This window comes from Malaclemys terrapin, chromosome 23, assembly GCF_027887155.1.
Source record: "Malaclemys terrapin pileata isolate rMalTer1 chromosome 23, rMalTer1.hap1, whole genome shotgun sequence".
Classification (NCBI taxonomy): Eukaryota; Metazoa; Chordata; order Testudines; family Emydidae; genus Malaclemys; species Malaclemys terrapin.
In genome coordinates this window covers 5,461,977-5,486,216 of record NC_071527.1, presented here as the reverse complement: position 1 = coordinate 5,486,216, position 24,240 = coordinate 5,461,977, and the positions used below count along the sequence as shown (strand labels likewise).

General features: G+C 62.6%; 1 protein-coding gene across 6 annotated transcripts in view; it reads right to left on the bottom strand.

Moving 5' to 3' along the window:
* The window catches only part of TNS2 (tensin 2), a 49,668-nt gene that overhangs the window by 9,319 nt on the left and 16,109 nt on the right, over positions 1–24,240 (bottom strand). For 4 of the 6 annotated variants that reach the window (XM_054012774.1, XM_054012776.1, XM_054012778.1 and 1 more), the window contains exons 2-17: positions 19,489–19,600; positions 18,176–18,213; positions 11,911–11,949; positions 8,576–8,614; positions 6,817–6,866; positions 6,368–6,539; positions 5,795–5,845; positions 5,511–5,633; positions 5,239–5,303; positions 4,644–4,727; positions 4,394–4,506; positions 3,689–3,749; positions 3,522–3,597; positions 2,733–2,862; positions 2,093–2,158; positions 1,599–1,715 (exon numbers count right to left, since the gene is read on the bottom strand). In XM_054012774.1, the coding sequence (XP_053868749.1) occupies positions 1,599–1,715; positions 2,093–2,158; positions 2,733–2,862; positions 3,522–3,597; positions 3,689–3,749; positions 4,394–4,506; positions 4,644–4,727; positions 5,239–5,303; positions 5,511–5,633; positions 5,795–5,845; positions 6,368–6,539; positions 6,817–6,866; positions 8,576–8,614; positions 11,911–11,949; positions 18,176–18,213; positions 19,489–19,600 (1,336 nt within the window). Of the gene's footprint in view, positions 1–1,598; positions 1,716–2,092; positions 2,159–2,732; positions 2,863–3,521; positions 3,598–3,688; positions 3,750–4,393; positions 4,507–4,643; positions 4,728–5,238; positions 5,304–5,510; positions 5,634–5,794; positions 5,846–6,367; positions 6,540–6,816; positions 6,867–8,575; positions 8,615–11,910; positions 11,950–16,516; positions 16,532–18,175; positions 18,214–19,488; positions 19,601–22,020; positions 22,168–24,240 lie in introns of those variants that run through there. The other 2 variants (XM_054012777.1, XM_054012779.1) reach the window with 2 other exon arrangements.

Genomic DNA, 24,240 nt, shown 5'->3' with positions numbered 1-24,240 from the left:
CTGCAGGACTCATCCCCTCCAGCAGGGGGCAGCAGGGACACACACACACACACACACACACACATACACACACCTAACTCCCATTCATACCTTTGAAAATCTCCCCGACAGCCACAAACCGAAACCCACAACCTCATGAATACAGAGACCCTCCCCCACAAAAAAAAGTTACACACACGTAAAGTTACACACACACACACACATATAGAGACACAACCCAAAGAGGCACATACAGACATGAACACACACGTGTACTCACAGACACACACGCACGACTGTCTGGGGATTGGTCCTGCTTTGAGCAGGGGGTTGGACTAGATGACCTCCTGAGGTCCCTTCCAACCCTAATTAATATTCTATGATTCAGAAATTCACTTAGACTCGTTCCACCAGGGGGTGCTAGACCCCAGGAAAAACCCTTCCTCCCAAAGACCAAATACACCTCTACCCCGATATAACGCTGTCCCCGGGAGCCAAAAAATCTTACCGCGTTATAGGTAAAACCGCGTTATATCGAACTTGCTTTGATCCGCTGGAGTGCGCAGCCCGCCCCCCCCAGAGCACTGCTTTACCGCATTATATCCGAATTCGTGTTATATCGGGTCACATTATATCGGGGTAGAGGTGTATCCCGGAACGATTACGTTCCCACAAATCTCCTGGTGGCTTAAGACCATTCATGTCCCGCCCCCCAACCCAGCCCCCTAAATCCTCCCTCCAATCAGAGGAGCCATCACAGACCCCCACGTCAATCCCTTTGTCAATTCACTCCCCTTGGTTTGGAATCTCTCTCTACAAAACTGTAGGTCCTACACAAACACTGTCTCTTGCTTCAGGGGTGGGTTTTGCTGCCGCCCCTTCTCTCCCCGCGCTAGGTGCTGTACATATGCCACAAGCAGCTAGCCCCAAAGCGATCGTCGTTAGAGCCAGTGGGGGATTTACTGACAAAATGGCGTGTGGGGGGAATTCGGTAGACAAATGCTGATTTAGTGGAAACGGTTTGTGAAGGCGGCTAATCTCCCGGCTCAAGCCGTGTCTGGAAAAAAGTTTTGACAATTTCGAAAGAAAATGTTCCAGTTTTCCGGTTTGAAATGACTTTTTGTGCTGGAATTTTGGCTCATTAGAGTGAAAAAAACATGGGGGGGAGGGGGGGGGGAAGAAAGGGCAAAATTGAACCAAAACGGTTCCGAGTGATCGAAACAAAACATTGGCCCATTGGGTCCATTGGCCCAAACCGACATTTTTTCCCCGGTTTTTCGGTTCATAAAATTTTTCGAGGTTTTGACTTTTCATCCTGATTTGAGAGAGGAACATTTTGAAACTCTGGAAAATATTCGTGGGACAGGAAAACCATTTCCCGCCTCACAGTCTGAACAGACAAAGGGCGGGAGGGGAAACTGAGGGGCAGTAGCTTGGCCAAGGCCCTGGGGCAGTGGCTGAGCTGAGAAGAGAAGCCAGGTGTCCTGACTTCCACCCAACCCCGTAGCCACATTGTTCTGTCTGAACGGCCTCACAGCCCTGGCCAATAGCTCCTGTGGCATGAGGGAGCGGGTGGCTGGGGGTGGCTGTGCCCAGGCCCTGCCGGTGCCCGGCTGTACCTTCCAGGCTGTCTTCGTGATGCAGGTTGAAGTTCTCGTAGGAGTCCCAGCGCACCATGGGATCGGAGATGTTATAATCCACGGTGATGGACGGGCTGTTCCGTAAGGTCTCCAGGCCTGAGGGGAGAGAACCGGTGAGGGCCACGGGCTGGGGCAGCCCCCCCTGTGTGGGCTGCTCCCTCAGCCAGGGACTGGGCTGAGACCAGCCTGGCCTGGAGGGAGACACCTGGCTATTGTGGGGGCTCCCACCACCTGGGGGAGGTCTCCTGGCTCGGGGGGGGGGGGCGGTCTTCCCAGCCTGGCCCAGGGCAATGGGACTTCTGGCTTGGAGGTGTCGATCCTGGCTCAGTGCGGTGGGGGGGTCCTACCGCCTTGGCCCAGGGGGTGGGGGATTCCTGGGCGAGCTTGGCTCAGCGCAGAGGGGTGGGGGAGGCTAAGGGGGTGCTACCACTGTGGGGGGGACTCTCCCTCCTCCCCGCCTGCCAGCCCCTCACCTTTCATCTTCTCGGGGCCGGCAGAGAAGACGAACTCCACGCTGGCTTCAAAGGGGAAGCGCTCGTCTGGGGAGAGGAAAGGAGAGGGTACCGCGCTGTGAACAGAGGAGCTGAGGGTGCAGCAAGAGGGAGCAGCGGGTCTGGCATAAGGGAGCAGGGGGGAGCACAGGGGTCCCAGGTATGAGGGGGCAGGGGGAGTAGAGGAGTCCCAGGTACGAGGGGGCAGGGGGGAGCCCAGGGTTCCTGGGTACGAGGGGGCAGGGGAGACCCATGTATGAGGGGTCAGGGGGAGCATAGGGGTCCTGGGTACTAGAGGACCAGGGGGAGCAGAGGGGTCCCAGGCATTGGGGGGCAGGGGGAGCAGGGGAGGTCCCAGGTACGAGTGGGGGCAGGGGAGCAGAGGGGACCCAGGTATAAGGGGGTAGGGGAGCAGAGGGGTCCTGGGTACGAGAGAGCCAGGGGAAGCAGAGGGGTCCCAGGCACTGGGGCAGGACAGGTCACTACCACAAGGTGCATACAGGGGTGCTGAGCCGCATGCAGGTGCACCGGGAGCAGCCCAGGGCCAGGAGTGGTCGGCCCCCCGGGGAGGTGGCTGCCCCGTTTGGAGGCTGCCCGTGGCACCGCCCCCTGCCCTGCTCACCTTGCCAGGCCTCGTCCAGCTCGTCCTTCCCGAACCAGAGCTGGGCACCGTGGATGGTGCATGTGTGGAACTGGACGCGGAAAACCACGTCCCGGTCAGAGTTGCAGGTCTGCTTGTGGTAGCACTTCACCTGGGGCGGGGGAGGTGGAGTCAGCACTGACACGGGGACCCCCAGTCTCCCCCAGGGACATGCAAACCCATGGACACGTCCACAGGCCCTCATGCATGCCCACGTCTGTGCAAGTCCACACACGTGGATCACCCCATGTGCACACAGAGGCACACTCGTACACACCCATTGTGCACAGTGACACCTCTTGTGCACGCCCCCTCAGACCCTCGTGCACACACGCTCGTACACACCCATTGTGCACCGTGAGACCCCCTCTTGCGCACACCCCCTCAGACCCCCATGCGCACACGCTCGTACACACCCATTGTGCACCGTGAGACCCCCTCTTGCGCACACCCCCTCAGACCCCCATGCGCACACGCTCGTACACACCCATTGTGCACACCGATACCCCCATGCACACACACATGGGCACACTCACCCGCCATTTGTGCACACTGGCACCCCCCCACGTGTACACCCATTTGCACCCCCCCATCCTGGGTGTGCACAACCCCATGCTCATACCCACTGCCTGCCTCGCAGAGCCTCAGCTCTCTAGTTCCTCCCTGCCGGGCTCAGAGCCGGGGGGGAGGGGGTGCTCTGGACTTTGTGCCCACTCCTTACCTGGCAGAGCCCCCCCCGGGAAGCCCCTTCCTGGAGCTGGCCGTACTCACCATCACGTCCCCTTTCAGCAGCAGGGCTGGCTCCAGGGTGACACACAGCTTCTGGGGGCCGGGGCCCGGGACACTGCTGTAAGGGAGGGCAGAGAAACACGGGGCTGGGGTCAGAGCGTTGGGGGACGGGCCCAGCAGCTCCCATGCAGCAGGTGCCTCATACTCACTAGATCCCCGAGGTGTAGACGAGCTGCATGGACTGGTAGATCTTCAGGAAGGGCTGGTAGCCTAGGGCGGGAGGGACGGGTTAAGGGAGGGGGAGAGGGGCAGAGGGTAAGGGGGCAGGCTTCTCCAGCCAAGGGCTGAGCCAGGCTGGCAGGGAGCCCTCGTGATTGGCTCAGGACACAGGGGCGTGAGCTCCCTGGTGAGGGTGCAATGCCACACCTATGCGTGCAGGCCCGTTTGGGTGTGTGCCTGCACACCCAGGAGAGCACTGCCGATTCACACGTGTGTGTGCCCTGGGACTCCTGGTGGTGCGCGACACGACGTGTGCCCACTTCGCACACGCCTGCAGGTTTGTGCCTGGGAACGCGCCCAGTTTGCACACCCCAGCAAATTCGCACGTGTGAGCGTGCCCATTTTGCACATGCCGATGGGCTAATGTGTGTGCACGTGTGCTCATTTTGCACACATCAGCATGTTCACGAGTGCTCGCTTGCACGCACCGTTGGGTTGGTGTGCACGCAAACATACACGTTTTGCACGGGTCTGCCGGTTCACACATGCGTGCTCATTTGTGTGTGAGTGTGAGTGTGCCCATTCTGCACAGGATGGCAGGCTCACCCATGTGGGTGCGCTTGTTTTGCTCACAATGGCTGGTTCACCTGCGTGCGTGGGCGCCCACATTTTGCACGTGTGATCGTGGCACTCACCTCCGCTGGTCTCGAAGTTGGGGATGGCGGGAATGAGGACGTGGTGCAGGAATAGAGTGTTGCTGTTCATCTTGATGGTGCCCGACAGCAGCCCGCTGAAGTAACTGATGTACCTGGGGGTTCAGGGGGGACAGCTTAGCCCCAGGGTCCTGCCCCCGCCCCCTGTGGAGCTGGGGGGAGGGGCCAGCCAGTGGGGACCCTCCCCTGTCCCTTAAGGGTCATCACATCCCCCTCCGCTCCCCCCCCTCACCTTTGCTGGGATGGCTGCAGGGACGCGGCCACTTTGTCCTCGCAGAACTTCCGCATGGTCAGGGTGCCGAGCGCCTGGTCCGCGCTGGGGGGAAGAGGACAGGGGTCAGCGCGGGAGCCCCCGGCCACCAGAGCAACCCCTGGGCTATGGGGCCTGACTCTGCTCCAGGGGAGCGGGGAGCAGAGGAGGGCGAGGGAAGGAAGAAAGGTGGGGGGAACAGCCCTGGGGTGTGGGAGGAACAGCCAGGGCAGAGGGGGAGGCTGGGGTGAAGAGGTGGTGGGGGCGAACAGCCTGGGCAGAGGGGGAGACTGGAGTGAGGGGGTGGGGGGGAACAGCCTGGGCGGGAGGGGAGGCTGGAGTGCTGGAGTGAGGGGGTGGGGGGGGAACAGCCTGGGCGGGGGGAGAGGCTGGGATGAGGGCGTGGGAGTGGGGGGTGGAAACAGCCGGGGGAGGGAGGTAACTGTCCTGGGGCAGTGGATCTGGGCTGTAGGGAAGCAGCCGGGGGGGTGGGGTGGAAATAGGGGAAGGGGCCAAGCACACGCCGAGGGAGGGGGGTCAGCTGGGAGGGGAGCTCCCCGCCCCCTCCACCCCATACCTGGCAGAGATCTTGCTGTAGTGCATATAGGCGGCCACGATGACGCCCGTCTTGCCCTTGTTGCCCTGCAGAGCAGTGAGAGCGTCAGGGCCGGCGCCCCCCTAACTCCCCCCAGCTCTGTCAGGGCCCCTTGGGTGGTGGTGGGGGGAGTGCCTGCTGCAGCCCAACCCCCGACCCAGCATGACCCCGCCGCAGGGCAGGGGCTCTGCCCCCCCAACCTCTCCCCATTCCTCGCCCACCCCCAGCCCCCCAGCTCCGCCCTATCCCCTCACCTTGCAGTGCAGCACCACGACGTGCTGGGGGTCCGAGTTCAGCCAGGTCTCCATGGCTTTGCAGATGGAGCAGATCTTGTCCAGGGGGGGCGCGTGCAAGTCCGGCCACCCGAAATCCTGAACCTGCGCCACATCGGGGTGCAAGCGGTTAGATTCCTGCCCCCCCCCCAACACAGCCAGCTGGGAAGGGCCAGCTCAGAGCTAGAGAGTGGGGTCCCGCTGCTCCCGCCCTGGGAGAACCCAGGGATCCCCCCGGAGGACGTGGGGTGCCCCTCCCCTCTCACCTTGGGGTTCAGCCTGCTGATGTCATGGCGCTTCTCGGATAGGTTGAAAAGCTGCAAGGCAGAGAGCGAGCTCGTTGGCTGCGGGACGGCGACTGTAGCTCAGGGGCCCTGCCCCATCCCGCGACCCCCAAACCCTCCAGCCCCGACGGGCCTTGGTCTGAGACCCACGCCCAGGGCTGAGCCTCCAACCCACAGCCCCTCAGACACAAATGCCCAAATCCCCCCCTGGCTGCAGCACCCCCCGCCCTGCTGCCCAGCTGGGAGGGCCCCGGTGACTGGCCGGAGCACGAATCCCATGTGAACACTGAGGAAACCTCACAGCCTCGCCGGGGGCAGGACGACTGACATTGTTACCCCGTACAGCCACATGGGGGGGAAACTGAGGCACAGATAGACGCTTGAGACTCACTCAAGGTCACAGGACAAGTCAGTGGCAGAAACCTGACTTCCAGTCCGCCAAGCGCTAACCACTAGACTCCTCTCCCCCCAGAGATGGGGAGAGAACCCAGGAGTCCTGGCTCCCAGCCCCCTTGCTCTAACCACTAGCCCCAGCTGCCTTTCCCCAGCCCCTACCGTGTACTTATCCTCGTGCTTGGACTTCAGCATCTGTGCCACCTCCCGCAGGTTGCCGCGATAACGCTGCTCCTCCAGGGCGGAGGGGAAGAAGACGGAGATGATGCGCTCGGTGATGTAGGTCAGGTCAAAGTCGTACTTGCGCTCCATCACGTGGTCCAGGCTGAAGCTCCTGGGGGGTGGGTGGGTAGGGGGTTGAGTGTCAGGGTGTGCCAGCTCCTGGGGGTACCCCACCCCTGCAGGGCGGGCAGCTCCCTGGGGTATCGCCCCCAACTAGCAGGGTGCCTGGCTTTACCCCACCTCATGCACCCCATTGATGGACCCCCAGACCAGCAGTGGATCCCCACACTCGGTGTGTGAGCCAAGACCCCTTTCCATGGGGGGGGCAGCGGACAAGGAGCAGGCTGCGAGCCGTACCCTCCCCCACCCTACCGGCCCCACCCACTCACCTGGGCAGCGTGCTCCGTTGCTTCGAGGTGTGGAGGGATTTGGTGGAGCCCTGGGGGACGAGAGGGATGGGGGGATACTGGTCAGCGTGGGGAAATCTGGGGCCCACGTGGCCCTCCGTCAACTCCTTGGCACCGAACCACAGCCCCGGGTCCAGGCTGCTGGGGGGCGGGGACGGGCAGCAGGGTGGGAACGGCCTGGGAGAGCTGGGAGGGCCTGGGACGGGTCCCACCCGCGCCCAGCCTGCAACTCGCAATCCCCTGGGGGGATGTCAGAGGCCAGGATCCAAGCTGCCCTTGCTCTGTTCCCAGAGTCCCGCTGACCTAATGGAATTGGCTGTGGGCGGGGGCCCCGGCTCCCAGCCCAGAGGACGGGCAGAGCTCTCCACTCGCTTCTACTCCCCTTGTTAGATCTGCACCAGCAGGCTAACCCCTTGCCCCCCAGCTGCCCCTCTTCTGCCCCAGGCTGCACAGTGACACCAGGTGGGGGCAGCCCGGGTGCACACAGAGCAGGGGTCGGGGTCGGGTGGGGGCATTGGGCCCTGTCAGAGGGCGTGGGTGAGACAGGTCAGCACAATGGAGCTTTGGCCCAACCCCAGGTCCTACGGCAATGCCCCGCAGGGCCTAATGAATGGGCAGGGCTGGGGATGGGCAAACAACCCCCTTCCCACCATCACCCCATTCACCCCCGTCCCCGTATCCCACGGCCCAGTTCCCTTCCACGCCTGGCCGGTGTGGGAATAACCATGCAGGGTCCTGGCAGGGAAATCCAGATCCCTTCGCAAGCTCCCCCCATCAGGCGTCGGGGACGTCTCGAGGGGAGGGTTTGGGAGGCTGGCCCCCGTTCACACAGAATGCCCCATGCAGTGCCACTCCTCTACCATCACAGGCCAGCCTGACCCCGGCCCCACACTGAAATGGACGGGGCAGAGTCCACGAGGCAGGAAGAGGGCTTCCCAGGGCTGAATTCCCCAGGCGCTATGGGTCAGCAACCCCCAGGGCTGCTTCCCAGATCTGCCTTCTCCCCAAGGAAAGGGCCTGGGCTGACAGTCCTGGGGACCAAAGGCTGAGCGGGGACAGCACAGGACTGGGGCAAGCATCCCTGCCCCCCACCTGCACTCCCCTTTGGGATGAGCCCAGTCCCGTTGGTCTATTGGGCCATTGGCCTCTCCGCTCAGGAGGGCGGGCGGTGCCGCCGGCAGCCAGCTATGGAGGGGTGCATCCCTGGGGGACTGAGCTGAGGCCTCCCACACTCGTCTCATGCGAGCCTGCAAAGAGTAACGACGCTGAGGGGTTATGCCTGGGACTGGCGAGGGCGGGTCTCAAGTGAGGGTGGGGAAGTTCATTCACCCTGTACCCCATGTGGTGGGAGCAGGCAGGGCAGGGGTGGGGGGTGTGTGTGGAAAATCAGTTCTGTTGGCACCTCGTTTGTTCGGTCTGGGAGCCACTTCTCTTCTATTTCCTCCGGGAAAGGGCTGGGGGAGCAGGCCAGCGCGGGAGGGATCCCTGCTTCAGCTCTTTATACTCAGATCCCACTAGGCACCCCACTAAAGCACCCCTGGATTTTTTTTTGGGGGGGTGTCATTTCTGTAGCCCTCCCTATCAAAAATCCCAGAATCCAGCCATCCCCCAAGCTTTGGGGGGGAGAGGGATGGGATCTCTCCCCACTTCCCCGGGGCAGAGGGAAGGTCTCCCGCCGGCTCCCGCCAGGAATAGGGCACAGATCTGGGGTCCGATGGGATAAATTGAGGCGGGGACTCACCAAGTGCTCGATGCGCCGGGCCGGAGCAGTGTTCCGCCTCTGGAGTATGGGGAAAAGGGAAAAGAGAGAGAGTGAGGGGAGTTGACGAGAGGAGAAGGAGATTGAGACGCCGGGCCTGGGCGCCGAGCCAGCCGGCCCTGAGGTCAGCAGCTAGAGTTTGTAAACCTCCCCCGGACCCACAACCACCGATTGCGTGATGTGGCCCGGAGCTGGGGGCGGAGGACGTCAGGAACGGGAAAGAAGCAGGCCAGAGGCTCAGCTGGTGGTGCTCCCTGTTTGTGAGCAAGTGTGGCCCAGGGACTCTGGAGACCTCAGTTCTAGTCCCAGCTCTGTCCCTAAGCTGCTGTGTGACCTGGGGTGAGCCTGTATGCCTCAGTTTCCCCTCCAGCCTCTTATCCCCTTGTTAGATTGTGTGTGCCTTCTGTCTGTTATGTAAGCCCCTGAGTCTTTCCCAGCTTTGGAGCCTGGTGCTTTAGCAGCTCGTGCTTCTAGTTCCCTGGGGCACTCGCCAAGGGGGCAGCTGTCACATGTACAGCACCCAGCGCAATCTCAGCTGAGCCCTCTAAGGCAGGTAATAAGGAGGGATGAGCCTGGGGGCCTCTCTGCTGAGATTTTTCAGGGGAAGCCAGTGGGTGCCCCCGCCCCTGCCGGCTGTTGGGAACGGAGCCAACGGCTCCTCACTGAAGTGGCCTCGTGACGTAATTCATCTGAATCATGGCCCCATTTCCTTCCCAAGTGACCTGGAGCCCAGCTGGCACAACCGGTGGGCAGCAGGAAGTGAAATTGACATCAGGCTGAGGAGGTCTGCCAGCGAATCGCCTTGGGAAAGGATACACCTGCTCGTCTCAGATCAAAGGGGGCAGGTGGGGAAAGCTAACGCTGGCCAGAGGGCTCTTAGTTCCAGGAGCTTCTCGGCCCCGTGCTCATGAGCTAGGGCACAGAGCAGGGTGGGGTGCTGGAGTCACCCAAACGCTGACACTGACCCTGGGCACATAGGGCTACGATTGACTCCAGGGATGGAGAGGGCAATGCAGGACTCAGTCGAGGGGAATAGCCCGGTGGCCCGTTCAGTCCAGAAGACACGAATGGCCCATCCTCCCAGAGGAGACTCATGGTCCATCTGGCCTAGAAGAGACCCACCCAGGGTCCATCCAGCCCCGTAGCCCGTCTCCAGCAGTGGCCAGGGTTGGATGTGGCCATGGAAGATGAAGCATGGAGGAGGGGTGCCTAGCGGGCTGCCATCCTCATATGTTTCATGGCCATTAAGGGCAAAGCTGTTGTGGTCCATGGAGGCTGTTGGTGGAAATCCAGCAGTTATTTAGGTGCCCAAGAATGGATCTAGGGGCCTCCTAGACTACGTCCTGACTGCACCAAGAAAGCAAATCTGGGTGATCAGTCTCCATGCTCCAGGCCCGACACCAGCTGTGGGGGTCAGGAAGCTCCCTGCGGGGGTTAGTGTTGCATCGGCAGCATCAGGCTAGAGGGACCATAGGCTGGCAGCCCAGAAATTCTGGGCTGGGGCCACCACAACTTCTAGCTAAGGTATCTAGGTGAGTTCCCTCACCTTCCCTGAGGTGCCCCCATGAGGCAGGGAAGGGCTATTATCCCTGTTGTACACGTGGGGAAACTGAGGCACAGAGCGACTAAGTGATTTGCCCAAGGTCACCTGAAGCTTGTGGCAGAGCATGGATTTGAACCCAGGCCCCCTGAGTCCCACTATAGCCCCCCGTGACTCTGAACATCATCAGAACGCTCCTCGCCTGACTGTCCTTCACATGCTGGCGTCATTTGCCCACCCTGTGCCAACTCAAGGCGCAGCATGATGGAGAATCAGGCCCCTGGAGTGTTTCCCAGGGAACTTTTCTGTTTCAGGCCAGAGAGGAACCCTCCTGCCAAAGCCACTGGCTGGGAGATGCTACATCTGGATCTCCTCTGACAGGGTGGAGTGGGACGATTTTTCACTGCCAAGGCCTGAGCTCACCAGGCAGCAGGTCCCAGGGCTGACGTCCACACCAGCTGTTTGTGCACCAGGCAGAGACAGCGGCATCGAGCTTCCTCCGCGCTGCCGCACCCGGGCGCGCTGCAGGCAGCCATAGGGCGACGACCCCCTCTGGAGATGAGTTCTATTCCCTCCCACCCAGCCTGCCAGCCACAGGGGACGCTTGCCCATTGAGACACCAAAGGCAAAGGCCACCAAACAACCATCAGCCGGTGACAAATAGTAGCTATTGCTGCCCTAACCCAGCTTCGAACCAGTGACCTACTCACTAGCCTGAACCGCTCCCACAAGCCATCCAGCCAACCCAGCCCTTGGCTGTTTTAGTCTCCAATTCCCCCCCTATCACTGGCCAGGAAGGCCGGCCACCACGCTCCATCCAGTGGGAGTATCCCAGCTTTCCATACCAGGATACGCCCCGGCATTGAGGCCCGGATGCCACCCGACTCCAAGGCTCACTCGGCACATGGGTCTCTGCGCCACTTCCCGCTGTTTTAGAAGAAGCCCCTGGAATTTACCCGGCCTCGCTACGGACTCCGATCAGGAGCTGTAGCTGCTGAAAATCAGGCCTCCAGCTGGGCACCCGAAACTCAAAGCGCCCAATGGAATGGGCGAATGGCTCACCCAGCGCTGAAATGCAGCCAGCTCTGGGGTGGGACGTGGCAGCTGGTTAGCAGCTACACTGCTTCCCGTTTAGGACAGGAAGTGAATCCGAGTGTGTTCCATGCCAGTGGCGCTGTGCATCTCCAGCAGCCTCTGGAGGGATCTAGGCCAGAGAGGTTGATGAGCCTGCTACGGGGTCAGCGAGGCGAGGTGGATCTGTTTGCTCACACACCGGATCCTGTGTATTAAGATCCCGAAGGCTCAGATTTCATTCCAGCAGGGAGCCCGGCATTACCCAATCCAGGTTGGAATTTGGCCAGGACCGGGTGGAGGCGGTTCTCATTCTTGAAAAAAGTTCCAGCGGATCTTGAAGGAGCGGGAGTGACCAGGTGCTCGGTTCTCCCTTTGGCCTGAAAGATGGCATCTCCAGCAGCCTGGTGCCCGGCACTGGGGTCAGCGCCGAGGCCAAGGGCTCCTTTCTGAGCGTCCCGCACTGTGGCCTGTTGCTCTGGGGCTTTCCTGAGCTGTCTCCCATCCGTGCCCCGACCCAGGCCTCTGGCGAGATCGACCAGGGACCCAGCGCCAGGAGATACGGACTCAGGGGTAACAAGGCTGGCGGTTCCCGTGGCTGCCCATGGAAACCGCCTCTCTCCCCCATCCCTATTTTAGCCACCAGTGGCTCAGTGAGAGATCGCCAGAGGGGTGCGAATGGGGACAGACCGATCTCGGCACTTACCAGTTCAGGCGGGGGAAGGGGCTGGCAGGATGACGCCACCTGAAACAAGAAGCCAGAGGGGGTCAGCGCGGTGCGGGGACCCCAGCCGGGCAGCGTCCCCTGGAAATCTGTGCGGTGGCAGCCACCGGGACGCTTCCTCCACCCCCCTCTGGACGGGACGTCTCCTCCCCTGGGTTGGGGGCGGGGGGGCCCGTGAGGCGGGCTCTGTGCAGTGAGGAGGCTGGACCCCCTGGGCCGTGGGGAAGGGGTGTTTTTCTTGGCCCAGGCTGGCCCTTTCCAGCTTGGGCACACACAGAGGCCGCGATTCATGGCAGGGCCTGGGCGGCGGCGAGGCCGGAATGGCCGGGGGTGGGGGAGTGGGGGGAGGCTATATATAGAGAAACATAAACAGGTTGCGCCCCACCCCGGGCTCGGGGCGCACAGTGAGCCCATTCAGCCCGGCCCCTACCTCACCTGCCCCCGGCCCCACCCCTCCCCCTCCGCCCTGGCTCCAGCCAGAGAGAAGGAAACAGAGTCGGAGGGGGCCGGTGAGCCCTCCCCTGTCCCACACCCCCACCTCAGGGGGGCACCTGGCTGTGCCAAGGTTGCCTTTCCCATAATGCCTTGGTGGCTTTGACTAAAGGACGAGCTGAGCTCGCTGGGTCGATGGGGGGGCAGAGCTGGTATTAAGGGGAGTACAATCCCCCCACCCACCCCCAGCCCCATGTGGGGCAAGGAGCTGCTACAGAAGATCTGCGTGTCCTGCTATGGGTACATCTAACCTCCACGCTAAGCCGGGGGCAGTGGCCGGGTCCTGGGCTTGTGGCCTCCGTGTTCCCTAGCCCCGTGCTTGAGTGTCCGCTCCGCCCTCCCGTCCACTGCCCCCCCCCAGTGCCAGCCTGCCCCCGCCGGAGTCAGCTCCTGCATGCCCATGCCTCTCTGCCCTTCACCCACTCCCTCCTGCCCGGCTCCCCCTTGGCACAGCTCCATGCTCCGAGCCCTTCGAGTATCCAGGAGAGTTTATTTATCTCCTGGCAGCCAGGAAACGGGAAGTGCTGGAGATCTTTATCACGCTCACATGGTCCTTACAGCCAGGGCCGGGGCTGTGTACCCAAGGGCTGTGGGGCACTAGCAGGCCTGGCTTAGGGAGCAGGGCCTGGCAATCTGTCCCCCCTCCCCGCCTTCCCTGCCTCCTGCACATCTCTGTCCAAGCCACCTTGACACCCTGGGCACCGTCCTGGGAGCTGGCCAGACACGGGGCTCCCTGTCAGAGCTCACCCAACAACCGCGAGCGCCCCAGCAACTCCGTTTGGTGCCTGGGCTTAGGGCTGGGTTGGGAACTGGCGGAGGAGGGGGCGGGGAGACAAGCCAAGGGGGTCGGATCAGTGAGGGACTCGGGGGGAGGTGGCGTGGAGAGCGCAGGCCAGGGATGCAATGTTGGATTACAGAGGGGATTGGGGGGAGGTGGGATGGGGCATGCGGGCGGGTGGGGGGCGGGTTGGATCACAGAAGGGATCAGAGGGGGTGGGATGGGGACACGGGCTGGGGGGGCATGTTGGATCAATGAGGGGTTTGGGGGGAGAGGTGGGATGGGGATCGCAGGCCAAGAACCAGATCCGGGACGACTTTGCAGCAGAAGGGACGCACTGTAAGAACCTAAAGGGACCCCCAACCGCGCTCCATCCCCACACCTCTGCCCCTCACCCTCTGGGAGACAGGGCATGGCTACAGGATGAATTCCCCCGCCGTCCCCGTCCCCCCCCCGGGTTTGCAGCCAGACCCCCAGACCCCTCCTCTCGCTCCCCATGCCAGCTGGGTGCACATCAGCCGACAGAGGAGCCGGCCCCGGCGCAGGGAGAGGACAAGCCACGGCTGGCTGGGCGCTAGCTAGTGGGACCGGGGCCGGGCAGAGCCCCAGGCATCCCAGCCTTGGCAGCGCCACAGCCCCGCATGCCAGCACCGAGTACCAACAAGCCCCTAATTACAAGGCACGCAGAGGTCCCGCCAGGCAGGGAAGGTAGAATTAGGCAGGTGGGTTCTGCCAAGCCAGGGTCTCCCTGGGGCGACGTCCCGTGGCCAACACCAGATGTGTCACTGCTCCCCCCAAGCCCCATAAAACGCCTGGCGCGTTGTACAGAGGGGACTCCTTCCTGACCGCCCCGCGCCCTGGAGAATGAGACTGAATCAGCCAGGGGCCATAAATCTCTGTTAACCATGGTCGTAAAATTAGATGGGCCTTTTAACGAGCCAGCTGAGGGATTGAACTGAGTGCCACCCCGCGGCCCGCCCTCCCCATGCAGCTGTGGGGCTGAGTGACCAGGTACATCCCCCGCCCCCGGCTGGGCCTATACGCTCCCCCCGGAGCCATGGGGGTGGGGCACTTAGGCAGGAACAGGCAGGAGAAAGACTATGGGTTGCCCCTTGCATAAGAAGAAATGAGACCACGTCCCCCCGCCCCCTCTCCTCCCCTTCCAACAGCTCTTCTCATCCACTCCTGGCCCCACACAGCCTCCAGGCTTTGAAACCCCTCCAGCCCCCCAGAGCAGCCTGCCGTCCCCAGGCCGTCTGCCTCGCCCTGCCCGAGCCCCTCGCTGAGCTGACCCTCTGGGCCAGGAGTGGCCAACCTGAGCCCAAGAAGGAGCCAGAATTTACCAATGGACATTGCCAAAGAGACACAGTAATACGTCAGCAGCCCCCCATCAGCTCCCCCACGCCGCTCCCAGCGCCTCCCACCCACCAGCAGCCTCACGGATCAGCACCTCCTCCTCCTTCCCCTTCCCTTCCCATCAGCTGTTTCGTGGGGTGCAGGAGGCTCGGGGAGGAGCGAGGGGCGGGCAGGGCAGTCTCGGGGGGGGGGGCAGGAAGGGGTAGAGTGGGGGCAGGGCCTGTGGCAGAGCCAGGGGTTGAGCAGTGAGTTCCCCCACCCCCGGCACATTGGAAAGTTGGCACCTGTCGCTCCAGCCCTGCAGTCGGTGCCTATACAAGGAGCCGCATATTAATGCCTGAAGACAGGTTGGCCACCCTTGCTCTGGACTGAGCTCCCCTCGAGCCCCCCCTCCTGGCCTACACTCCCCCTCCCTCTGAGTTCCGCACAGACCCCCCCCACCCCCGGCCTGCGCTCCCCATCCCCCCAAGCCACACATTGATCTGACCCCTCCACTCTGTGCTCCCCACTGCCCCCCAAATCCCTCACTGATCCGACCCTCTGAACCGCACACTGATCTGACATCCCCCGGCCTGTACTCCTCACTGCCCCCCAAATCCCTCACTGATCCGACACCCCCTCCACCCCCCCGGCCTGCATTCCCCATCTAGGGTGACCAGACAGCAAGTGTGAAAAATCGGGACGGGGGTGGAGGGTAATAGGAGCCTATGTAAGAAAAAGACCCAAAAATGGGGACTGTCCCTATAAAATCGGGACATCTGGTCACCCTATCACCATCCCACCCCAGGAGCCCCTCACACATTCGATCTCCTTTCCTCTCTCTCCTTCTTCCTCCTCCTGCCTAGGCAATTGGTGCCCATCCCACCTTGGCACAAAAGCCATCTCCTCCACGGCTCCTGCTAGCCACCTTGCATCCCTTCTGCAATCCTCTCCCTCACCCCCCGGCCTGTTAACTCCTCTCCTCTCCTCTCCTCTCCCCTCCCCTCCCCTCCTGCAGTTTCTGTCTGAACAACATTTGCTGTCCAGAGCAAAGTGTGTCGCACAAATCATCCTCAGTGCAAACTTCCTGCCCCCGCTCTGCCGCTCAGCTTCGGCCTGGGAAAACATCTGGCTCGGCCTGCGGGATGGAGAGGGGGCTGGGAGGTGGGAAAAGCACCGTAACCAGAAACTCTGGGAGAGAAGCAAGGGCCATGTGGAAAGGGGTCCCCCTGGCTGCTCCCCCAGCCCCGCTTGGGGCCGCTTCCTACGAACAGGTGTTTGAAGAGCCTGGTGCTTCTACCAACCACCACACTTCACCCCCCACTCCCCGAAAGTCAGCTTGTAGGTGGGGAAACTGAGGCACAGAATGGGCGCAAATACTTGCCCACAGTCACTCTGTGTTGATAGTAGAGTGAGTGACAGAAGCCAGGAGTCCTGGCTCCCTATTCCCCCCTGCTTTCTCCAACCATTAGAGCACACTCCCTCCCAGAGTTTGGGATAGAACTCAGGAGTCCTGGCCCCCAGCCCCCTTCATCTAACCACTAGACCCCACTCCCTCTCAGGGCAAGGAACAGAGGAGTCCTGCTACCAGTCCTCTAAACACTAGATGATGCCTCAGTCTATAACCCCCCCCCCCCCCCCTCGCAAGGTGTCATCTCAGCGTAACATCACCTCTAAGGGACCCAGGCATCCGGAGAGCACTGAACGGAGATAACTTGCTGGGGCACGGTGCCCAGCCCTGCCCACCCTTCCCAGTAGCAGGCTCCGGACCCCCCCTGGCACCTCCTGCCAGCTGATAAACGCCCCTGACAGACACTCCTTGGGCAAAGGGACTGGCGAGATGAAGTCCTCTTAGCAATCAGGTCCTCCTCTGCCCTAGGCTGCCCCCTGGTGGAGGGGGCGGAGAGGACCGATCAGAGGGGCGTCCTGTCCTGTCCCCGCCTCGCCCGCAGCTCCCCCTGGCTGTCCACAGCTGAGTTTTACCTGGGGGTCAGCAGGGCAGGGTGGAGCTGGTCTTTAGGATGCCGGGCTTTTCCATCCAGCTCTTCCCCGCATGGGGAGGCCCCCAATGCCCCCTCCAGTGCAGGATCTTCTCCGCTCCCTCTATCCTCTCCTCCCTCGCTCAGCCACTTCTCCCTTCTCCTTCCCCTCCTCTGACTCCGGCGCAGCCCTCCGCCCCTTGGACGGACGGACGGAGCAAAGAGCCCCGGAAAATCCCGGAGGAGAACCAGCAGCTTCCAGCTGCAGACGCTGGCCCAGGGCCAAGAAAAACTCCCAGCTCCGCGCAACCATAATTACACAACCAAGGCTTAAAGGGCCAGAGACGCCACCTTCGGGGGCTCCGGCACGGTGAGCCGGCTCCGAGGGCTGCAGATAGCTGTGGGGCTCAGCACGGGGGCCCCCTGCATCCGGCAGAGAGGGCTCAAAGCCGAGTGCCGGGCCATGCGGAACTGTCCCTGGCACTGGGTCTCAAGCCAGGTGTGGTAGGAGGGGACGAGAGGAAAGCCTGGAGCAGTGTTCCAGGGTTGTGAGCTTCCTCACAGCAGTGCCCTGCTGGGATCCCAGCATTGTGAGCTTCCCCACAGCAGTGCCCTGGTGGGATCCCAGAGCTGTGAGCTTCCCTAAAGCAGTGCCCTGCTGGGACCCCAGAGCTGTGAGCTTCCCTACAGCAGTGCCCTGCTGGGACCCCAGCATTGTGAGCTTCCCTAAAGCAGTGCCCTGCTGGGACCCCAGAGCTGCGAGCTTCCCTACAGCAGTGCCCTGCCAGTACCCCAGCGCTTTGAGCTTCCTCGCAGCAGTGCCCTGCCAGGACCCCAGCATTGTCAGCTTCCTCACAGCAGTGCCCTGCCAGAACCCCAGTAAATCTGAGTTCTCCCAGCATAGCTCACACAAAGCCCCCGGAAACCCGCTCTGGCATTAGCAGCCGCAGTCCAGCTCTCTGAGAGGAAAGGACTCCACATCTCATGCCAGAGCCCCGGGGAATGTTTGCTCGGCCACGCTGCCGGCCCCGCACTCTGCCCTCCCTTGGCTCAGGACATTTCCCACGGCCCCGTGTTCCTGCTGCTCTTCAGACGTGCTCCCTTCGGCTCTTATCTTGCCCTTTGCTGGCCCAGGCAGAGATAAGGGCCTGGATCTCCCAGCAAACAGGGCAGGAGCCTGGGTCACTGAGGCTGAATTTCATCCCTCCCTCACCCAACCCCTGGCGCCGCAAGGCCGCAGTGACCAGTTCCTGCAGTGCTGAAGCTGCCACCCACAGTGGCTCCCTTCCCCGGCCGAGCTCCCCCATTCCCTGCCGCCAGGAGCCTCTTCCTGCCCTCTGGGGGGCAGGTCCCCATCCTCCTTCTGCCCCATGGGGGCGAGCAACCCTGCCCATTCCTGAGAGCTGGCGATGGGCATGGCCACCCTCCCCAAGCACAGCCTGGGAGCTGGAGGGACGGGAGCGCTCCAAGCCATGTGCCCGCTGCAGGGCCATGCAGGGTGGAACTGGGGTCACCCTCTATGGACAGACACCCCTGCCTGCCGCATTGGGTGCCCATCAGCTGGGTTTGCCCATCACATGTGGCCAGGAAGGGACATGGTCCCAAAGGCTGAGCTCCAGCCATCTCCCCCCTCCCCCCAATTCAGCATCGCGCCTTCTCCTACCTTCGCTTCGCATTTCTTGTGGCTGGCGATCTTGCAGGCTGTAGGGGAGAGAAAAGGGGGTGTGAAGGGGAGATCCCTGCACAGCCCAGGGCTAGTGCACTGGGGCCTGGCTCCTGGTGAGCCCCGGGGCTGGGCATGTGAATACCGGTGCTCGTGTGCTGCGGCCTGGCTTCTAGTGTGCACGGGGGCTGGGAGTGTGAGTCCTGGTGCTAGTGCACGGGGGCCTGGCTCCTGGTGAGCCTGGGGGCTGGGAGAGTGAGTCCTGGTGCTAGTGCACTAGGGCCTGGCTCCTGGTGAGCTCGGGGCTGGGAGTGTGAGTCCTGGTGCTAGTGCACTAGGGCTTGGCTCTTGGTGTGCCCCGGGCTGGGAGTGTGACTCCTGGTGCTAGTGCACTAGGGCTTGGCTCCTGGTGTGCCCCGGGGCTGGGAGTGTGAGTCCTGGTGCTAGTGCACTAGGGCTTGGCTCCTGGTGAGCCCCGGGCTGGGAGTGTGACTCCTGGTGCTAGTGCACTAGGGCCTGGCTCTTGGTGTGCCCCAGGCTGGGAGTGTGACTCCTGGTGCTAGTGCACTAGGGCTTGGCTCCTGGTGAGCCCCGGGCTGGGAGTGTGAGTCCTGTTCCTAGTGCACTAGGGTTTGGCTCCTGGTGAGCCCCAGGGCTGGGACTGTGACTCCTGGTGCTAGTGCACTAGGGCTTGGCTCCTGGTGTGCCCTGGGCTGGGACTGTGACTCCTGGTGCTAGTGCACTAGGGCTTGGCTCCTGGTGTGCCCCAGGCTGGGAGTGTGACTCCTGGTGCTAGTGCACTGGGGCCTGGCTCTTGGTGTGCCCCAGGCTGGGAGTGTGACTCCTGGTGCTAGTGCACTAGGGCCTGGCTCCTGGTGAGCCCGGGGGCTGGGAGTGTGACTCCTGGTGCTAGTGCACTAGGGCTTGGCTCTTGGTGTGCCCCAGGCTGGGAGTGTGACTCCTGGTGCTAATGCACGGGGGCCTGGCTCTTGGTGTGCCCTGGGCTGGGAGTGTGACTCCTGGTGCTAGTGCACTAGGGCTTGGCTCTTGGTGAGCCCCGGGGCTGGAAGTGCGAGTCCTGGTGCTAGTGCACGGGGGCCTGGCTCCTGGTGAGCCCAGGGCTGGGAGTGCGAGTCCTGGTGCTAGTGCACTAGGGCTTGGCTCCTGGTGAGCCCCGGGGCTGGAAGTGCGAGTCCTGGTGCTAGTGCCCTGGGACCTGTGCTGCTGAGGCTGTGGGTTGCCAGGCTGGGATCCTTCGGACCGCCCGCCCCCACCCCGGGCTTGAGGAGGGCAAGGGCGGTGGGGGCTGGTACCTTGGCAGACGAGGCCCAGCGCCTCGATGGATTCCTTACACACCACACACGCTCTCTTCTTCTTCTTAAAGGCCTTCTCCTTGAAGCTGTGCGGCTCGGGCACCTTCTCCGGCTACGGAGGCAAACACAGGGCAGAATTGGTACCGGGGTCACTAAAGCGTGGGGAGAGCAGTGTGTAGGTCACCCAGCAGGGCAGTGGCGGGCCCAGGGAGAGACACCAGGTCTCCTGAGTGCTAGGTCCGTGCTTCAGCCACTAGACCATGCTGCCTCTCTGGAGGTGCCTTAAAGGAGAGAGCGACAGGGCACTGGACACCGACCTGCAGGGGGCGCTCGGTCTCTACAGCCCACTCCATGCCCCAGTCCCCGGGCACAGCAGGCCCTACGCCCCAGGGCACTACTGCCAAGTTCACTCTCCCAGCCCCTCCGAGCGCCAGTTAGGGCCAATGGCTGTGTCAGGAATGTGTCCTGCCAGCTGCAGGGGGCCTTTCCCAGCCGCCTCCCCCACGCTGACCCCCATCCCCCTCCTGGCTTCCCAGCCCCACAGCGCAGCACCAATTAGCCAGAAACGCAACAGCTGGCCGGCCGGAAACGCAGCCTCTCGAGGGGCTGGATTCCAGCCGTGCGGCTGGGGTATGTGTGTGTGTTTGTGTGTTTGTGTGTGGGGTTGGTCTGAAATGCCATGGATTCCCCGCAGAGTCTCCGTCCCTGCCCCCACGCACCGGTCCTCTGCTGGGGAGGCCTCAGTTACACAGGGCCAAATTCCACTGGCCTGAGCCCACCACCGGGGGTAGGAATGCTCCCTGCTAGTGCTAGACTGGGAGCCAGGACCCCTGGGTTCTACCCCCAGCTCTACCAGTGGTCTTGAGCAAGTCACTTACTCACTCTGTGCCTCGGTTTCCCCTCCGACCCTTGGTCTGTTTGGCCCATGAGCTTTTCGGGGCAGGACGGCTTTGTTTTGTGTACGTACACGACAGGGCACTGTTCTCAAGGCTTGCTGCGGTAACAGCAGCGATGCCCCTGCCTTTGCAGCGGGGGGGTGGGTGGGTGGGTTTAGAAGGCGGGCTGAGTTAACAGGCCTTGTTGGGGTTAGCCCTGAAAGCCCTCAAAACTGGGACAGCCCCTGCCCCACTGAGAGAACAGCCCTGCCAGTGCCCCAGTGCTGCCCCCTAAGGGTAGGGGCTGTTTATTGCTGCTTCGAGAGCCCTGTCATAGACTATCAGGGTTGGAAGGGATCTCAGGAGGTATCTAGTCCAACCCCCTACTCAAAGCAGGACCAATCCCCAGACAGATTTTTGCCCTAGATCCCTAAATGGCCCCCTCAAGGATTGAACTCACAACCCTGGGTTTAGCAGGCCAATGCTCAAACCACCCTCCCTGCCCCATTGCATGGTCTGGCCACGTTCCCCTTTGGGTTTTGCGTATGAAGGTGATGGGGCGGGGCTGAGACCCTCACCCCACCTTTAACCCCACTCCGGGGGTGGTCACCAGTTCAGGACAGACACAGGGGTGCCCCCAAAGCCCCCCCCTTTTTTCTCTTCTCTCACACCATCCAGCGGACACTGGCGCCAACTACCCCCCCTCCTGCACCCTGGTAGCCAACCCACCCGATCCAGGCTGGCAGGAGTGGCACCAAACTGGTTCCAGCCAGGGTTCCCTCCATCTGGTTAATGATGCCTGAAATCAGCCAGGCATCCTCCACTCCCCCCCCCCGGCCCCCCAGCAGGGCAGGAGGCTCCTGGGACATGTAGTTCGTCCCTGGGGAGGAAGGGAAGGGAAGGGGTGACTGCGCCTGTATAAACCCTGCTGAATGGGCCATTCACGCCGGCTCGGGCATGGCCGCCCGCGCTATAAATAGCCATGAATCGCCCGCTTTGTTGCCCGGCGTGTTCTGCGAAAACAAGGCTCTTTCTTCAAGGGCAGGATCGAGGGTGGGCCCAGCGAGATGTGGAGAAGGCAGACAAGGCCCAGCAAGAACTGGGGGGCGGGGGGAAGTGGTGGGGGGTAAACCCTGCAGTGCTAATATGCCCCCTCCTCACTCTGAACTGCATGCCTGGCACAGGACCCGCCGCAGTCACCCACGGGCACGTGTCCAACAGAGAGCGCCCAGCCGAGCCTCTGGCTCCAGACAGGTGCTCGGAGGGGCTCAGCTACGCCAGCGATGGGCACGGTACAAAACCAGACCCCGCGCTAGATGGGCACCACGGTTGTGCAGCCGGCTCGGCTCTAGCTTGGGCCGACGGACACCCGAGTAGAGCGGTCGCTTGGCTGGAGTATCCCGTCCCCCGTTCCTCGTGCCATCAGCCGGGCGTAGGAGAATGGCAGCGTCTTTGCACGGCTCCGGGCGCTGGGCAGGGCAGGATCAGAAACACCTGCCGGCCTGCACATGGTGCAGCCCCCACCCATGCACCACTCCCTCCCCCCCCACCCCCGCATCCTCAAGCCCCACCAGCCTCCAGGCCCGACCCCTGGCAGCGTAGGCCGTGGGTGGTGCCGCCCAGCCAGGCTGACCCACAGCGTGCCGGCACCGCTTACCGGCATCCTGTTCAAGACGTGCTGGCGTGGGGGCAGGCAGAGGGCACTCCCACCCTGCGTCCTTTCCCTTCGGGGCGGGCTGCTCTCTGCCCAGGCCGACGGTGAAAGACAGCAGGGATCTGGCTCGGCTCTGGCTGCCTTTTGCAATCGTTGCCCGTGGGGAGCTGCGACACAGCCAGGCCCCCCCCCCAAGCCCTTCCCCGCTCCCAGCCGAGGCCAGGAACCGGGCGGGAGAACAACATGTTTACTCACTGGCTCGGGTCACGATGCTGCCTGCTGAGTGCCCGCGCCTCGGGCAGCGTACCAGCATCTCTGGGTCATACCCGCGGCTGGGCCCTCGTCCCCGGGCCAGCAGGCCTCTAGGCATCACCCAAGGCTTGGGCATACCCCATCCCATCCACATGCCCCAGGCTGGCCCTCAGCAGGGCACCCACTTGCAGGCAGAGTTCAGTGCCCGGGGCCCGTTCACCGTGGTTTGGGAGGGGATGTTGTGAGCTAGGCTAGAGGGAGGAAGGACGAGGAGAAATGCAGAGGGAGGGGTCAGGACCCAGGTCCAGCCCCCATTCAACTCGGGAAAGGGGAGATTCAGGCCCCCTCAGCCTGGGCCCACGCAGTGCTGACTTCCCCGTCGGCCTGAGGGAGGCCAGGCAGCTGGCAGAGCGGTGAGGGAGGAGGGTTCCCTATAACATGAGAGACACCCTCCCTTGCCCAAGCTGGCATCCCTCCCTGGCCCATCCCTGCTCTACCCCCCTCGCCTTGCCCTCGGCGGGGGTGACAAGAAATCAGCAGCCAGGTGTGCCCAGCACCTCCTCCGGTGTAGCGCCCCTGTTAGTGCCACCCTAAGGGTGGATCAAGGGCAAAGGAGCCATGCTATGACCCTTGGGCGGGAGTGTGTGTTCCCCCCTCCCTCTAGAGATTCACCCCCCTCCAGGGAGCTGGCAGAGAACGGCTGCTCCTGGTGCCCCATAGACAGTCTCTGCCCTGCTGCCCCTCTCCGGTTGCTCCTGGTGTCCAGTAGACGGGCAGGGGATGCCCTGTTGCACCCCTTAAGAGCGTGTGCCAATGCCCACGGACACCCACACCAGGCCACAGCAGACACACCGGCCCTTGCAGTTCAGTCTAGATATACACGGGATGGGAGGTTCCCCTAAAGCTGAGCTCCGTGTTCCCTGCTCAGGAAACACGCCCCGTGCTCAGAGAATGGCTGGCAGGGAGCGGGTAGGGAGGGTGCCCGGCCTTAAAATAGGCCCTGTCAAACGATCAATGTGAGAACTAGTCTCTCTTACCCTGGGCCACGGATCAGGCCAGAACTGAACGGTCCAAAGAGACCTCCCTCCCAGTCAATCCCTTTGCATGGGATCCCAAAACCACGCTGGTCAGTTTCACTCCCCTCCCCGCAGCATAGTCAGTTTCACTTCCTGGTTCCCATGTGGGGTCAAGTCCCCAGGAGGGAGGGAACCTGGGAACATCTTGCCCGGAATCCGGGGATCTCGCTTCTCGTTTGGAAACCAATTCCACGAAAATTACCAGGTTGGTAAAACCCTCTGTGTGCACCAAGCCTCAGCCACGGCCCCCGGCCAGCCCGAGAATGTCTCTGTAATTCCCATCCCCCGGTGCCCGCGCCACCGTCGCCCGATCGCAGCCGCCCACGCTGGTGCCAGAACCGCCCGTGAGAGTGTTTATAATCCCGAAGCGCCCAGGCTGGGAGGGTATAAACGGTGGGTCTGTCTGCACAGCAAAAGCAGTGCCTGAGGCTAGTATGGCCCAAGCGCGCTGGAATCCAGCTGGCATGGGTAAGCACAGCAGTGAAGCGAGCGCAGCGCCGTGGGGGGAGGAAAGGGGGCAAACCTGGCACGGACCCTGGCTATGGGCTCAGCCCGCTGTGCAGCCTGGCAACACCCCCTGGCTAGGATCTGGGCTGAGACCCAGCAAACTCGTTTCACGCAGGGGCCGGCTGGATGGGGACGGCCAGCGAGAGAAAGAGGCTTGAGGTTCCCCCAGTGAAGCTTGTCAGAAAATGCAGCTCCAGGAGGGGGCACACTGGCTCCAGATCAGCCCCCAAATAGTCCCCGAGAGGCAGGCGGGGCGGACGTGGGAGAGCCGTGGGCATCGCCCAGCAAGGTGGCAGAGCGGAGGCCGGTGTCCTGTGCTCTGTGCATCGGCCAAAGATGGGCAGGGCCGGGCCTGGGGAGCAGCCCCCAGACCCCAGCTTTAGACCCG